Consider the following 16286-nt stretch of genomic DNA (forward strand, 5'->3'; position numbering starts at 1 on the left):
CATTAAATGACAGATGGCTAAATGACCCATTCTCAAGATAAAGTATCTCTCACACAGTAGGATATCAGGAACAGAGGCAGACAGGCTCCTGTTTTACCTCTGTACTCGGACTGGTCCGCCCTAGGCTCTCTTGGTACAGTAAATGGAGATAACCACAGAGAGAGGAGTACCACTTACTGTACTTACCCATTTAACCAGAGACGATAGAGGAAACTGAAACCAACCACACATTGTCTAGTTCCTGTCAGATTTGTGGGGGTGAGGCAACAATCAGTAGACCAGAACTGCATTTGATAGATTTTCTGGACAAGTTGAAAGAGTTCTGAGCAGTTCAAGCCTCCCCCCTCTTCAATTTACTGGGGGAAAACTACTTTGTACCCATGTAGTTCTATGGTGACCATTAGGCAGGCATGAGATGACACACATTTAGGCAGACGAACAGAGGACAATGTGGAGAAGCCCGTCTGCGGTATCTCACTAAATCTCAGATTTAACTTCTCTAACTATAATTAGTCCCGAGCTCCTATAATCATATAGGCCAATGCATTGAAGGGCCACTAATTCAGAATGGATGGTCAACTTTGATACATTATATATGTTAATGTGATAATTGTGTTGTGAGAATAATTGGGTGCATAATTGAGATTTAATCGGTAAGAAAGGCTTTTTTGAAAAGCTGTGGGAAGTCCAATTCCACATGATCTTAATTTAGATTTCAGGTTGTTTTATTACTACAAATTATGTGAAGTTTGAAAAATCAAAAAGTTTTGTTACGATTATGTAAATGATCTTATACAACGTGTGGGTCTAATCCTGAATGCTGATTGGTTAAAACCGCATTCCAGCCGGTGTCTATTCCACAAGTTACCACCGGCTAAATCCATGACGTTAAAATGCCTATTTACTATGTGTCATCTGAATGTGCATTCCACTATCTCATCAGCCCAGCCATGCAATTTATAAACTTGATCTCCACTATAAAAAGCATAAAAAGACATTATCTCACACATTTTTTTAGACTAACATTTAGTTTTCAACAGCTGAGATTTGTATAAACCTTGCTGTCTCTCTCCGGAATTTTGCGACATTGTTTCAATATTCAAATTCGATATCCAGCTGTCCCATAGTAATGAACGTGTCGGGGGTCGGGACGAGACAGACAGGCAGGCAGTGTTTCTCAGCCAGTGGAAATAATGAATCAGCTGGCATAATTTTTATGGATATATACAAATAAATGTCAATTGAAAAAAGGTAAAAACAAAATGAAGTGCAGCTAGTTTGCAGTCTTTCCAGCTTCAGTTTGAAGTTATTGTGTTAGCTGTGTTGTTGGCTAGCTCCTCTGAACAACAGTGTCCTGACGAGTGAGCACATTTTCTATGACATGGGAAATCGCACCTCATTAGCTCATTGTTATGGATGTCTCCAAATAAATGTCACTAGAAAACAGCTTAAACAAATGCAAATGCAGGTACTTCGCTGTTTTTCTGGCTGCACGTTTTGACGTGGTGATGTCAAAATGAGGGTGTTGTACAAAACAAAGTCATCAGCAATTGGATAATCTCTAACCAATGAGGGTATCAAAGCCAATTATGAATTTTCAAAACGCTGCTTTACCCACGTGTGTTCTGGCTCTGGCCCAACCCATTGGTTTTTGGGACCAATCAGAACGGTTAGAATGTGTTCTCATTCGGTAAAGAGTTGGGGAGGTACTCAGATCCAGACTGAGGAAAATGAACAAGTGTCCGTGGGCATGGTATAGCATTTGGCCGGAGCAAGGAGTCTGGGTAGCCAGACAATAATTAAATGGTAGTAGAATGAAAATGGTCTGTGTATGTGGGTCTGGCTTTCTTACTTCTGATTAACTGTATGATAAGGAACTGCATCCTGCCATTCCTAGGGCCTGAAAAATAACTGAAGTATGGTTAAAATAATTGCATCTACCTTCTAACATAAAGACATTTTGAAGTTTGGAAAATGAGAATGCATACACAGTATGTGACCCAATGACAGTTTTTTATGACAGTGTTATAACGATGAGTAGAAAGGACACATTGTTTATGTATTGTATTTTCTTTAGTCCTTGACATATGGAGGAATATACAAGGGTTTTGTTTTTCAGGAGAATACAGGAAATTGAACAGTGTTCTGTACATGAACATAGTATCGTCAGTGTGGTGGTGCACAGTCACCAGAACCGTGAGGTTTGCACGTCTTCACGTGGGGTACATTTCAGAAGTATTCAATCACATGTGAGAAGTAGCAGCAGGTCAGAGAAGAAATATAATGTACACAGAAGTATGTACACCGTCAGCAAAGTCACATTACAAAAATGGTTTTGCATATACATATATATACATGGAGGAAGGAAACGTATACAAATTATCAGAAGCTATAAAATGTTTTTCATAAAGACTTCTGCTATGAGTGATCTCAGAAAGCATAAAATCGACTTGGAAAGTCAGGGACTATAAAAAAAGAAGAATGTTAAAAAGCTGCTATTAGAAACATATCCCGCTGTTGTTAAGCAGTGGTACTGATTTGGGTTGACCACAGTAATACAAGAGACAACATATCCATTTGATGATCAAAGTACAGTAGAATATCAACACATTCATCCTGAAACACCATTGTTAGAATGGGGGTTAAAACTATGGGTCAAAAAAAGGCCTGCTGTAACCAACTGTTCATTTCCTCAACCCGTTTCTTTGTACTTGTGTGGGTTAGAAGCAGAAGCTTGAATAGTCATGTCTTTGATTTTCAAGACCATTTACCTTTAGATGTTAACAGGATTTAATTGAGATTTAATCACATTGTGGAATTAGGTCATTATTCAATGAAACCACTTGGAATGCACATCACATGGCATCCTATAAATCAAATTCTTAAGAATTCTAAAATAACTAAAAAGCGTGTAGGACAGCCACAAAATGTCAGCCATCTAGGCTGATGTTTTGTGTGGAAATTAACTGATTGGAATTGATTTATAACTCATATTGAGTGGTTGGGTGACATTTTCTCTTCCATTGTGGTCATATTGGTCATCATGTGATTAAAAAAACCACAGCAAATCCAAGCCCTACTTAGAGCATGTAAATAAACTTTTTCCATTTTGTTTATTTTTCATTACTCCTGAAAAGAACTTGGCAAATCATCAGATCAGCACGAAAGAACATTACTTACCTTTAAAGAATCCCACCCAGTGCTTTAACATTCGTCACAGTCTAGCCAATGCCTCTACGCAACCAGACCTACAAATGGCATCCGATTACATTTAGCATTTAGTCATTCTAATTTGTGCAGGTACACGAACCAAAACTCATAACATCAAAATTAAGATTTCATCAAACCAAGTCAATTCTGAGAAACTTAATAGGTGCCACCACCAAAACAATGGCACAATGTGTCAGTACCGGTGCGCTTGGCTCCTGTGACAATCATGACCAGCTCGTCAGCAGCATCCATGCTTTATTACTGACATATTCTGGACCAAACATAGTACTTCTCATTATGTGTTTAGGTTCATTGGAAATTGGCAACACAAATATTCTGACTCTGTACAAATGAGTTGGTGTCAAATCAAATCACATTTTATTGGTCGCGTACACATATTTTGCAGATGTTATCGCAGGTGCAGCGAAATGCTTATGTTTCTAGCTCCAACGGTGCAGTAATACCGAACAATACAAAACAATACACACAAATCCAAAATATTTAAAGAAAGAAATTAAGTTCAATTGGATCATGATTACACGAGTTGATGATAATTTAAAAAGAAGAAAAAAAGGAAATGGAATGATTTCTGCTGCAAAATCTTTTGTCGGGATGAGAGTTCTTTCATTGTAATTCTTAGGGCCTCGGTGTACAGTGGGAAATCATAGTAAAAACTGCAGAGGAAACACTATGGTTACAGTGATGGGCCAACATGTTCCCAGCACACAACACTTCCCCCCCTTTTCTGCCTGATAACTAGTTCAGTGTAATGTTGTTGCTGAAGAGGACCTCAGCTGGCCATGGTATGTACATATGAGGAAGGGCTGTAGTAGGCAGGTCTGGCACGGCATGCATGTAATGCATGATAACATATGTCCTTTAGTATTGTCTAGGTATGATTAGATAATAATTTACAAATTTAAACATCTATAAATTTGGAAAATTGCTGATTGTGCCTCAGTATCTCCTTTCATGCAAAGAATTTTGGAGATTGTTTACTTCATGATATACGTACAAGCTCTTGTCTTTTCCAATATAACTAAACCTTTGACCAGTTGTAGCATTTTGGATAATTGCCCCCTGCACTGCCCCTTAACCCGAAGTGTGCAAACAGGATGTCAGCATTGAAATCAGTTGTGATCAGTGAAACCCATTCTATAACCCATTCTAAGGCATTAGACTTAATCAGGATAGTGTATGAAACCAGTAGTAGGGCACTGACTTGGACTATGTATGAAATGTAGCAAAATGTACGGTAATGACATTGAATGAAACCATAGTATGTGCTGTACCAAGAACAAAGAAGGAGGTTTTGCCATTGACGAATGCTTCCCTACTTTGGTAAGATAAAAAGAAATCCGTAATATGGTTTTTAATGAGCGTCTTTGACAATTGGTTGTCCATCATGTTGTCCCATGTTGGCCTAAAACCATGCGTCCCAAAAACAGTTTCTTTGAAATGTAATCTGCACATCAAAGGCCTCTTTGTTGGAAAAGGTACTTGGAGTTTGGATAAACCGACAAACCCAGAGCCAAGACCCAACCCGTCCCGCTAAAAACACTCCTGTCTGCTAACTAACCCTCAGCAACAGTGACAGAGAACTTCAAATCCATCCTCCAAAACAGTGCTCATGACTGAAGCTTCTAATTCCATTTGAGAGTGTACTCCCCTACCTCTGTAGAAAGGACATCCACACAAAGCCATTTCACTAGCGTTTAAAATCCTTTAGTCCACTCTTTGACTTTCCAATTGTTTTTGCGACTTCCAAAAAAAGTGAGTGTGTACGGGAAACAGCACTGTGCAAAGAAAAAAAAAGAACACAAACAAAAACAGAAGAGTAGTTGGCCATGGTTTTTGTTTGTGAAAAGTTGTCACTAAAGTGAAAAAGAGAAAAATAGAAAGGAAAGTATTTTTAGAAAGCTCCAAGACTTCTTAACAGCCGCCCCTTCAGGCTATTTCCTTTATCCTGCGCATGTAGTCATGCAATTCCTCTGGGTCCTGAAAGCCCATGTCCTGGCAGACCCACTGAATGTCCTCTTCATCTGCGATGGGGATAGAGTTGTAGGGCATGTCTTCTGTGGGGAGCGTGGTGAAGGTGGTGAACTTGACGCGCTTGCGCTTGGATGTGGGCGAGCTGGCCTCCTCGCCGTGCTCCTTGGTGGAGCCCCCGGAGCTGCCGTCACCCCTCCCATGGACCTGGCTTTGAACGCTGGTCTGGGAGCTGCCGCTGCTGTGGTGGTCCCCGTGGCAACAAGTCTGTAACCCCTCCATGGGGTTGATGGGGTTCTCCACTGTCTGGGGTGAAAGGTCACTCTGGGCCCTCAAGGGCTGTCCGTTCCCTAAAAAAACCCAGTGGTGGGAGTGGTCCATGTTGGCTTGGCCCTCGGGGGGGATTCTCTTGTGGCGGTACTTGAGAACGAACACGATGCAGTTGATGAGGAAGACCAGGATGGCAAGGCAGAAGACGCCCAGTAGGGCATACATGCCGATCTCCAGGTCGGTCATACTGCGGGGTGCGTGGATAAAGTCATCGTCTTCCTCCTCTTCCTCTCCCTCGGTGGGCCTCTCTTGGTTGCTGATAGTCGGGAAGTTGGTGTAGTCGATGGGAACGCTCGCCGGCTGCTCGTTGGACGGCTCGAAGCCTCCACCACCGATGTTGGAGTCCACCACTGGCTGCCTGGTGACATGGGCTGGCTCGATTTCAATCTCCATTTCCTCCTCTGAGTCTTCCTCCGGTCCGAAGCGGACTTTCACGTACACAGGGGCCGAAGCGATGATGCTTTTGCGCTTGGTCTTCTGACAGGCCTCACAGATGGTCATCTCCATGCGCACAATCTCCCCGGAGCCCTCGCCCTCTGCCACCACCACCGGCCAGCGCTGCTGAGGCTCCTGGGATACATACACCACCTTGTCGTTCAGCGTGGAAGCATTGAGATTGTAGTCCTTGGGGTCGAAGAAGGTCAGAGGCGATGCGGTGCTGTCGCTGTAGTAAAGCCAGATGGACAAGCTGGCCTCCTGTGATAACAAGCAGAGGAAAATGTAGTTATTAGTGTTTTTTCTACCATTACAATGCCCCAGCATTTCAATAAGGAATTATACATAGTGGACAATCTGTGGACAAACTCTCCTGGAGGCTAAGGAGAGAGACATTTTTAATGTATTTTTAAGAAACACAAACATTTACCAGATAAAAAATATGCTGAAATGCTTTCAGGACAAACACAACATGAGCATTTTGTTAGTTGGTTTGATGAAACCAATGCTCTTTCACACCTCTGCATGATGTGTGATATGAATATACAGTACCAGTCAAAAGTTTGTACACTACTCATTCAAGTATGTAGAAAATAGTAAAAATAAACAAAAACCCTGGAATGAGTAGGTGTCCAAACTTTTGACTGATTCTGTGTATGTGACCAATTCCTGCCTTTGAAGTCTCTTGACTCGCTCTGATCCCTAAATCTTCTAAGCATGTCTAAACATCGGAACCCCCTACCTTGGCACAGAGCAAGACACACACAGGCGGTCTGTCTCAGAAGTGTACGCCAGCGAACACACGGTTCACTCTGAGAAAGGAGGGGTGAGTGGGTGTTGGGCAACTGTTGTCCTGCAGGCAAACAGACGGAGCTGCATGACTGCACAGCAGTTTCCCTGACAGCTCGAGTATGGCATTATGAGAACAATGGCAATGTTCGGTGGCCATGTCTCCAGGTAACAAGGTCTTTTTCTAAAACAATACCTCTCCGCGCACCTGCTTTGTAGGACTGACAAAAGAAAATAGCTTTTCTGACAGAGCGCTTTTAGATCCCAACTGAGACGTCTTTTCACTTTCCAACGAGAGAGGCATTTATCTAAATTCTGTCTGGATTGGAATGCCCTGTTGGAGACCTGAGACTTATTTTTATTTGATTCAGGTGGACACTGAACTTCAAGGTTGCTATGACATTCCTGCTCGAGCACGGGCCTCTCATCTCCACTCTCCACAATTAAGGGGGCCTTTGAAAAACATGATTTAAATAATACATTGAGTATGTCACCCTGTCCTGATGACCCACTAGTACAATGACACATGAAAAAGGTTATGCACAAAGCAAACAACCCACCGGGCACAAACTGGTTAAATCAACGTTGTTTCAACATAATTTGTCAACAAATTGTGATGTTAAATATACGTGGAAAATACATTGGATTTGAAAAAAGTAATTAACGTAAACTGTTGTTTTGAGGTTGAAATTTAAACCTCAGGATTTGGCTCCCAAGTGGCACTGCATCTTCTCAGTGCTAGAGGCGTCACTACAGACCCTGGTTCGATCCCGGGCCCAGCGGCGCCCGGCTAAGACGGGGTAGGCCGTCATTGTAAAATAAGAATTTGTTCTTAACCTCATTAGGGTATGTAGTCCCACCTCGTCAACAGCCAGTGAAACTGCAGGGCGCCAAATTCAAAACAACAGAAATCAGAGTTTACATTGGCGCATTATGTTCAGTAGTTCCAAAACATCCGGTGATTTTGCAGAAAGCCACATCAATTTACAGAAATACTCATAATAAACATTGCTAAAAATACAACTGTTATGCATGGAATTTTACATCCACTTCTCCTTAATGCAACTGCTGTGTCAGATTTCAAAAAAACTTTACGGAAAAAGCACACCATGCAATAATCTGAGTACAGCGCTCAGAGACCAACACAACCCAAACAGATATCCGCCATGTTGTGTAGTCAACAGAAGTCAGAAATAGCATTATAAATATTCACTTACCTTTGATGATCTTCATCAAAATGCAGAGAATTCCTTTGTCTTTAGAATTGCAATGGAACGCAAGCTACCTCTCACGTGAACGAGCATGGTCAGCTCATGGCACTCTGGGAGAGACCTTACTCAATCCCCTCTCATTCGCCCCCACTTCACAGTAGAAGCCTCAAACAAGGTTCCAAAGACTGTTGACATCTAGTGGAAGCCTTAGGAAGTGCAATATGACCCCATAGACACTGTATATTCGATAGGCAATGAGTTGAAAAACTACAAACCTCAGATTTCCCACTTCCTTGTTGGAGCTACTCAATACTGGCCCCAGCCATAAGAAGTTAATCAGGGCAAGGTGACCGGAAACATGACCGAATACAAACAGTGTAGTTATTCCCTCCGCAATCAAACAAGCTAAGCGTCAGTATAGAGACAAAGTAGAGTCGCAATTCAACGGCTCAGACACGAGAGGTATGTGGTTGGGTCTACAGTCAATCGTGGACTACAAAAAGAAAACCAGCCCCGTCGCGGACCACGATGTCTTGCTCCTTCACTGCAGCCAACGTGAGTAAAACATTTAAACGTGTTAACCCTCGCAAGGCTGCCAGCCCGGACGACATCCCTAGCCGCATCCTCAGAGCATGTGCAGACCAGCTGGCTGGTGTGTTAACGGACATATTCAATCAAGCCTTATACCAGTCTGCTGTTCCCACATGCTTCAAGAGGGCCACCATTGTTCCTGTTCCCAAGAAAGCTAAGGTAACTGAGCTAAATGACTATCGCCTCATAGCACTCAGTTCCGTCATCATGAAGTGCTTTGAGAGACTAGGACCATATCACCTCCACCCTACCTGACACCCTAGACCCACTCCAATTTGCTTACCGCCCCAATAGGTCCACAGACGACGCAATCGCAATCCCACTGCCCTAACCCACCTGGACAAGAAGAATACCTATGTAAGAATGCTGTTAATCGACTACATTTCAGCATTTAACACCATAGTACCCTCCAAACTCGTCATTAAACTCTGCCCTGTGCAACTGGGTCCTGGACTTCCTGACGGGCCGCCCCCTGGTGGTGAGGGTAGGAAACAACATCTCCACCCCGATGATCCTCAACACTGGGGCCCCACAAGGGTGCGTTCTCAGCCCTTCAACCTCAGGAGGCTGAAGAAATTCGGCTTGTCACCAAAAACACTCACAAACTTTTACAGATGCACAATCGAGAGCATCCTGTCGGGCTGTATCACCGCCTGGTACGGCAACTGCTCCGTCCACAACCGTCAGGCTCTCCAGAGAGTAGTGAGGTCTGCACAGCGCATCACCGGGTGCAAACTACCTGCCCTCCAGGACACCTACACAACCCGATGTCACAGGAAGGCTAAAAAGATAATCAAGGACAACAACCACCCGAGACATTGCCTGAAGTTTACAAACTATAATTTCAAGTTTGTCAAAGTTTCATATATTCAACTTCTCAGATGCATTCAGATTCAGTTTTCAAATTCAGTTACCTACATTCAGATTCAAAACCAGAGACAACATCCTGGTACTTTGACAGCCAGGAAAAGTAGAGGAGAACAGATCGAATTAAATGCTCACTGTTAACAGAAGCTTCTGGCAGTTTCTGAAGCCAATGTGGCATGTTTAACTTTTTAGGGATAGGGGGCAGCATTTTCACTTTGGATGAATAGCATGCCCAAATTTAACTGCCTCCTACTCTGTCCCAGATGCTAATATTTGCATATTATTATTAGTATTGGATAGAAAACACTCTAATGTTTCTAAAACTGTTTGAATTATGTCTGTGAGATTAACAGAACTCATATTGGCAGGCAAAATCCTGAGTTGAAATCAAAACAGGAAGTCAGAAATCTGAGCTTGTATGTATTCACCAGTCCCCAATGAAATCACCTTGAGATATGAATGATTGTGCACTACCTAGGGGTTCCACTAGATGTCAACCATCAATTGAAATTATAATGAGGCTTCTATGTTGTTTTGGGAGTGAATGAGAGCAGAATATATCAGATGTCCATCAAGCAGCCATTTTGTGATCACATTTTTCCTCATGTTAGTCACTTGCATTCCATTGCTCACGAAGACAAGAAAGAATACTCCGGTTGGAACTTCATTGAAGCTATATGTTAAAAACATCCTAATGATTGATTCTGTACTTAGTTTGAAATGTTTCTTCGACCGGTAATATCACTTTTTGAAGTTATTGTCCGATATAACGCTGACCAGAATTAGCGTTTGGATATGTATACCAAACGCGCTAACAAAAGAAGGTATTTGGACATAAATAACGGATTTTTTCAAACAAAACAAACATTTATTGTGGACCTGGGATTCCTGGTGTGCTTTCTGATGTAGATCATCAAAGGTAATGGAATATTTATCATGTATTTTCTTGTGTATGTTGACGCCATCTTTGCAGCTGTGGTGTTTTACTTTTGAGCGCCGTCTCAGATTATTGCATGCGTTTCTTTTTTCGTAAAGTTTTTTTGAAATCTGACACAGCGGTTGCATTAAGGAGAGGTATATCTATAATTCCATGTGTATAACTTGTATTATCATCTATATTTATGATGAGTATTTCTGTTGAAACGATGTGGCTATGCAAAGTCACTTGATGTTTTTGCAACTAGTGAATCTAACGCCTCAATGTAAACTCAGATTTGTTTATATAAATATGAATTTAATCAAACAAAACATGCATGTATTGTGTAACATGAAGTCCTATGAGTGTCATCGATGAAAATAATTGAAGGTTAGTGATTCATTTTATCTCTATTCTGGTTTTTGTGAAGCTATCTTTAGCTGGAAAAAATGGCTGTGGTTATTGTGGTTTTGTGGTGACATAATCGTTTGTAGTGCTTTTGCTGAAAAGCCTATTTGAAATCGGACACTTTGGTGGGATTAACAACAAGATTACCTTTAAAATGATATAAGACACATGAATGTCTGAGGAATTTTAATTATGAGATTTCTGTTTTTTGAATTTGGCGCCCTGCACTTCGACTGGCTGTTGTCATATCGATCCCGTTAACGGGACTGCAGCCATAAAAGGATAACTTTTTGAAGTTTTCGTCCGAAGTTATGCGGGACTTGCACGAGTGTTTGGAAATGTGTACTAAACGCGCTAGCAAAAGTAGCTACTTGGAAATAAATAATTGACATTATCGAACAAAACAACAATTTATTGTTGAACTAGGATTCCTGGGAGTGCATTTTGATGAAGATCATCAAAGGGAATATTTATGATGTAATTTCGTATTTCTGTTGACTCCAACATGGCGGAGAAATGTTTTTTATATCTGAGCACCGTCTCAGATTATTGCATGGTGTGCTTTTTCCGTAAAGTTTTTTTAAAATCTGACACAGCGGTTGCATTAAGAACAAGTGTATCTTTAATTCTATGTAAAACATGTATCTTTCATCAAAGTTTATGATGAGTATTTCTGTTATTTGATGTGGCTCTGCAATTTCTCCGGATATTTTGGAGGCATTTCTGAACATGGCGCCAATGTAAACTAAGATTTTTGGATATAAATATGCACATTATCGAACAAAAAATACATGTATTGTGTAACATGATGTCCTATGAGTGTCATCTGATGAAGATCATCAAAGGTTAGTGATTAATTTTATCTCTATTTCTGCTTTTTGTGACTCCTCACTTTGGCTGGAAAAATGGCTGTGTTTTTCTGTAACTTGGCTCTGACCTAACATAATCGTTTGGTGTGCTTTCGTCGTAAAGCCTTTTTGAAATCGGACACTGTGGCTTAATTTACAACAAGTGTATCTTTAAAATGGTGTAAAATACTTGTATGTTTGAGGAATTTTAATTATGGGATGTCTGTTGTTTTGAATTTGGTGCCCTGCAGTTTCATTGGCTGTTGACGAGGTGAGACTCTACCGTCCCACATACCCTAGAGAGGTTAACGGGATCTCAGCCATAAGAAGTTAAAAGCAGTGGTTCGTACTTTCAGTTTGCGCGAATGCTGCCATCCATTCACGGTTTCTGGTTAAGGAAGGTTGTAATAGTCGCTGTGGTTACAACATCACTGATGCACTTGCTAATAAACTCGCTCACCGAATCAGCGTATTCCTCAATGTTATTGTCCGACGCTATGCGGAACATATCCCAGTCCACGTGATCGAAGCAATCTTGAAGCGTGGAGTCCGATTGGTAGGACCAGCGTTGAACAGACCTGAGCATGGGTGTTTCCTGTTTTAGTGTCTGTCTATTGACAAAAAAATGGAGTTGTGGTCAGATTTTCCGAAAGGAGGGTGGGGAAGGGCTTTGTATGCGTTGCAGAAGTTAGAGTAACAAGGATCCAGGGTTTTGCCAGCCCGGGTCGCGCATTCGATATGCTGATAAAATGTAGGGAGCCTTGTTTTCAGATTAGCCTTGTTAAAATCCCCAGCTACAATAAATGCAGCCTCAGGATATGTGGTTTACAGTTTACATAGAGTCCAATGAAGTTCTTTCAGGGCCGTTGATGTGTCTGCTTGGGGGGGGGGGGGCGGATATACACAACTGTGATTATAATCGAAGAGAATTCTCTTGGTAGATATTGTCGTCGGCATTCTAGGTCACGACTTCCGCCGAAGTCGGCTCCTCTCCTTGTTCGCTTCACTTGTCACTGTTCCATTTGTTTTGTTTCCCTGCACACCTGGTTTAAATTCCCTAATCACACTACCTATTTATTCCCTCTGTTTTCCCCATGTCTTTGTGTGGAATTGTTTTGTTACATGTTTCGTGTTACGCGCCAGGCTTGTTTTACCCCGGGTACCGTGTTGAACCCGAGTGTATTTAACTTATGCATTATTGTGACTGTTGTCGCGCTTTGCACTTTTGCCATTTTGCCATTTGGCTGGAGGTTTTTGATGCAGTCGCGTCCGTCTGTTGTTACTTCTGCCAATTAAAGTGTGCGCCTGATCACAACTCTCCGCTCTCCTGCACCTGACGTCTTACCAGTAGCGCACAGCCTGACATGAACAAAAGGACTTGAGTTCCTGTATGATCACACCCCCGCCCTTCTTCTTACCAGAGAGATGTTTGTTTCTTTCGGCGCGATGCGTGAAGAAACCAGGTGGCTGTACCGACTCTGATAACGTATCCCGAGTGAGCCATGTTTCCATGAAACAAAGAACGTTACAATCTCTGATGTCTCTCTGGAAGGCAACCCTTGCTCGGATTTCGTCTACCTTGTTGTCAAGAGACTGGACATTGGCGAGTAGTATACTTGGGAGCGGTGCGCGATATGCCCGTCTACGGAGCCTGACCAGAAGACCGTCTGCCCCTTCTGCGGCGCCGTTGTTTTGGGTCGCCGGCTGGGAGCCGATCCATTGTCCTGGGTGATGCACCAAACAGAGGATCCGCTTTGGGAAAGTCGTATTCCTGGTCGTAATGTTGGTAAGTTGACGTTGCTCTTATATCCAATAGTTCCTCCCGGCTGTATGTAATAAGTCTTAAGATTTCCTGGGGTAACAATGTAAGAAATAATACATAAAAAAACTAAATACTGCATAGTTTCCTAGGAACGCGAAGCGAGGCGGCCATCTCCGTCGGAAGTAGTTAAGTCTTCTTTGGATGAACATCTCAACCAAATATTATCCACGGTTGAAATGATTTAGTGTGCCCAGTGGGAAAGCACTATGTAGATTTAAGGTTGACTGTCCTAGCAGGTGACTGTAATGTTCTAATTATATTTCATCAATATGAAAATGTATCCATCAGAAGGGTGCATTGTTACCCATTTGTTAAGTCGTCTTTGGCGATCTCAGATTAACTTCGGTAAACATATCAACAGTATTCCCTTCGACCATAGAATTAGATACTAGATTTTAATATGATCTCTGTGACTTAAGACAGCTAAAGCGTTGCTGACTCATAGGAGAGGATGTGGGCATCGACTCTGTCCTTACAGGTAAAGTGTCACATATGCTCAATGACAATAGCTGCCCTGGCAATCAAGATCACAGTTCATGCTCAGGATGGTTGAACTTAACAAATGTTAATCAAATGCAGATGTAGCCTAATAAAAAGGGGTGGAGACCTTGTCCACTTCCCTCAGTTGTAAACTCAGCAAAAAAAGAAATGTCCTCTTTCAATGTCAACTGCGTTTATTTTCAGCAAACTTAACGTGTAAATATTTGTATGAACAAAACTGAACAAGTGCCACAGGCATGTGACTAACAGAAATTGAATAATGTGTCCCTGAACAAAGGAGGGGGGTGGGGGGGGGGGGGGGGTCCAAATCAAAAGTAACAGTCAGTATCTGGTATGGCCACCAGCTGCATTAAGTACTGCAGTGCATCTCCTCCTCATGGACTGCACCAGATTTGCCAGTTCTTGCTCTGAGATGTTACCCCACTCTTCCACCAAGGCACCTGCAAGTTCCCGGACATTTCTGGGGGGAATGGCCCTAGCCCTCACCCTCCGATCCAACAGGTCCCAGAAGTGCTCAATGGGATTGAGATCCAGGTCTTCGCTGGCCATGGCAGAACACTGACATTCCTGTCTTGCAGGAAATCACGCACAGAACGAGCAGTATGGCTGGTGGCATTGTCATGCTGGAAGGTCATGTCAGGATGAGCCTGCGGGAAGGGTACCACATGAGGGAGGAGGATGTCTTCCCTGTAACACACAGCGTTAAGATTGCCTGCAATGACAACAAGCTCAGTCCGATTATGCTGTGACACACCACCCCAGACCATGACGGACCCTCCACCTCAAAATAGATCCTGCTCCTGAGTACAGGCCTCGGTTTAACGCTCAATCCTTTGGCGATAAACGCGAATCCGACCATCACCCCTAGTGAGACAAAACCGCGACTCGTCAGTGAAGAGCACTTTTTGCCAGTCCTGTCTGGTCCAGCGACGGTGGGTTTGTGCCCATAGGCAACATTGTTGCCGGTGATGTCTGGTGAGGACCTGCCTTACAACAGGCCTACAAGCCCCCAGTCCAGCCTCTCTCAGCCTATTACGGACAGTCTGAGCACTGATGGAGGGATTGTTCTTTCCTGGTGTAACTCGCACAGTTGTTGTTGCCATCCTGTACCTGTCCCGCAGGTGTGATGTTCAGATGTACCGATCCTGTGCAGGTGTTGTTACACATGGTCTGCCACTGCGAGGACGATCAGCTATCCGACCTGTCTCCCTGTAGCGCTGTCTTAGGGGTCTCACAGTACGGACATTGCAATTTATTGCCCTGGCCACATCTGCAGTCCTCATGCCTCATTGCAGGATGCCTAAGGCACGTTCACGCAGATGAGCAGGGACCCTGGGCATCTTTCTTTTGGTGTTTTTCAGAGTCAGTAGAAAGACTACTTTAGTGTCCTAAGTGTTCATAACTGTGACCTTAATTGCCTACCGTCTGTAAGCCGTTAGTGTCTTAACGACCGTTCTACTTTTGCATGTTCATCAATTGTTTATTGTTCATTGAACAAGCATGGGAAACAGTGTTTAAACGCTTTACAATGAAGATCTGTGAAGTTATTTGGATTTTTACAAATTATCTTTGAAAGACAGGGTACTGAAAAAGGGGCGTTTCTTTTTTTGCTGAGTTTAGTTTATGGCTCATTCATTTATAGAGTAAAAGAGGGGATGTTTAGCAGACAAAGTGGTGGAGGATTTTCCTGTGAAACAGAATCAAATGATGTGAAATAGCCTGAGAACCCCTCGAAGAGTTCCACTGGCAGATGGATTGACTGCCTTTTATGGCCCAGGCCCAGATAGCACTTTAGGACAATACATTACCCTAATTACATTTTAAGGTGCCAAGCAGCGAAAGGCGAGATAAATTGTCATTTAATGCCAGGGCCTGATGGTAGAGGTTTTTTGGCCAGAGCAAAGAGAGAGTTGGTAGAGAAACAATAGCCGTTGTCCCCCAATTGCCTAGCCATTGAAACCTGGCTGTGTTCTCTCGTCATGGGGAATATGAACGAACATGGCCCAAGTGCGGAAAACACAGTTTGATCCAGCTTCTCAGGATAAGGTGGACTTGTGACCAATTATTTATTTGTGAGGATTAGAGAAACCAAAGTCCCCAGTTGCCATCGTTGCCAGGCTCAAACACGACTGCGCCCGTGTTTAGGGGGGTTGTTCGTGCGCAGCACAGCATTAAGGCAAATAGGTTAATGAGCAGTGCGAGCGTCAACAGTCCGTCTTGTGGATGTGTGCTGCTTCCCCACAGATGTTCCTTGTAACTTTTTCTAAATAAATTCCAGGATCATATTAGCGGACTGGATGCAGTGTTACAAACAGTAAGACCAATTAGAGAGAACGTATCCCTATGGAAATCTATGTGTTATGCAGGTA

The 16286-nt window shown here is 42.8% G+C and overlaps 1 protein-coding gene across 2 annotated transcripts in view; it reads right to left on the minus strand.

Moving 5' to 3' along the window:
* Positions 1 to 3565: 3565 nt before the first annotated feature.
* Positions 3566 to 16286, minus strand: part of LOC129820088 (transmembrane protein 132E-like) — a 359840-nt gene continuing 347119 nt past the window's right edge. For both annotated transcript variants that reach the window (XM_055876942.1, XM_055876932.1), the window contains exon 9: positions 3566 to 6225. In XM_055876942.1, coding sequence (XP_055732917.1) covers positions 5158 to 6225 — 1068 coding nt within the window. In that variant the 3' untranslated portion in view covers positions 3566 to 5157. The remainder of the gene's footprint in view (positions 6226 to 16286) is intronic.

The sequence above is a fragment of the Salvelinus fontinalis genome, chromosome 2 (genome assembly GCF_029448725.1).
Source record: "Salvelinus fontinalis isolate EN_2023a chromosome 2, ASM2944872v1, whole genome shotgun sequence".
Taxonomy (NCBI): domain Eukaryota; kingdom Metazoa; phylum Chordata; class Actinopteri; order Salmoniformes; family Salmonidae; genus Salvelinus; species Salvelinus fontinalis.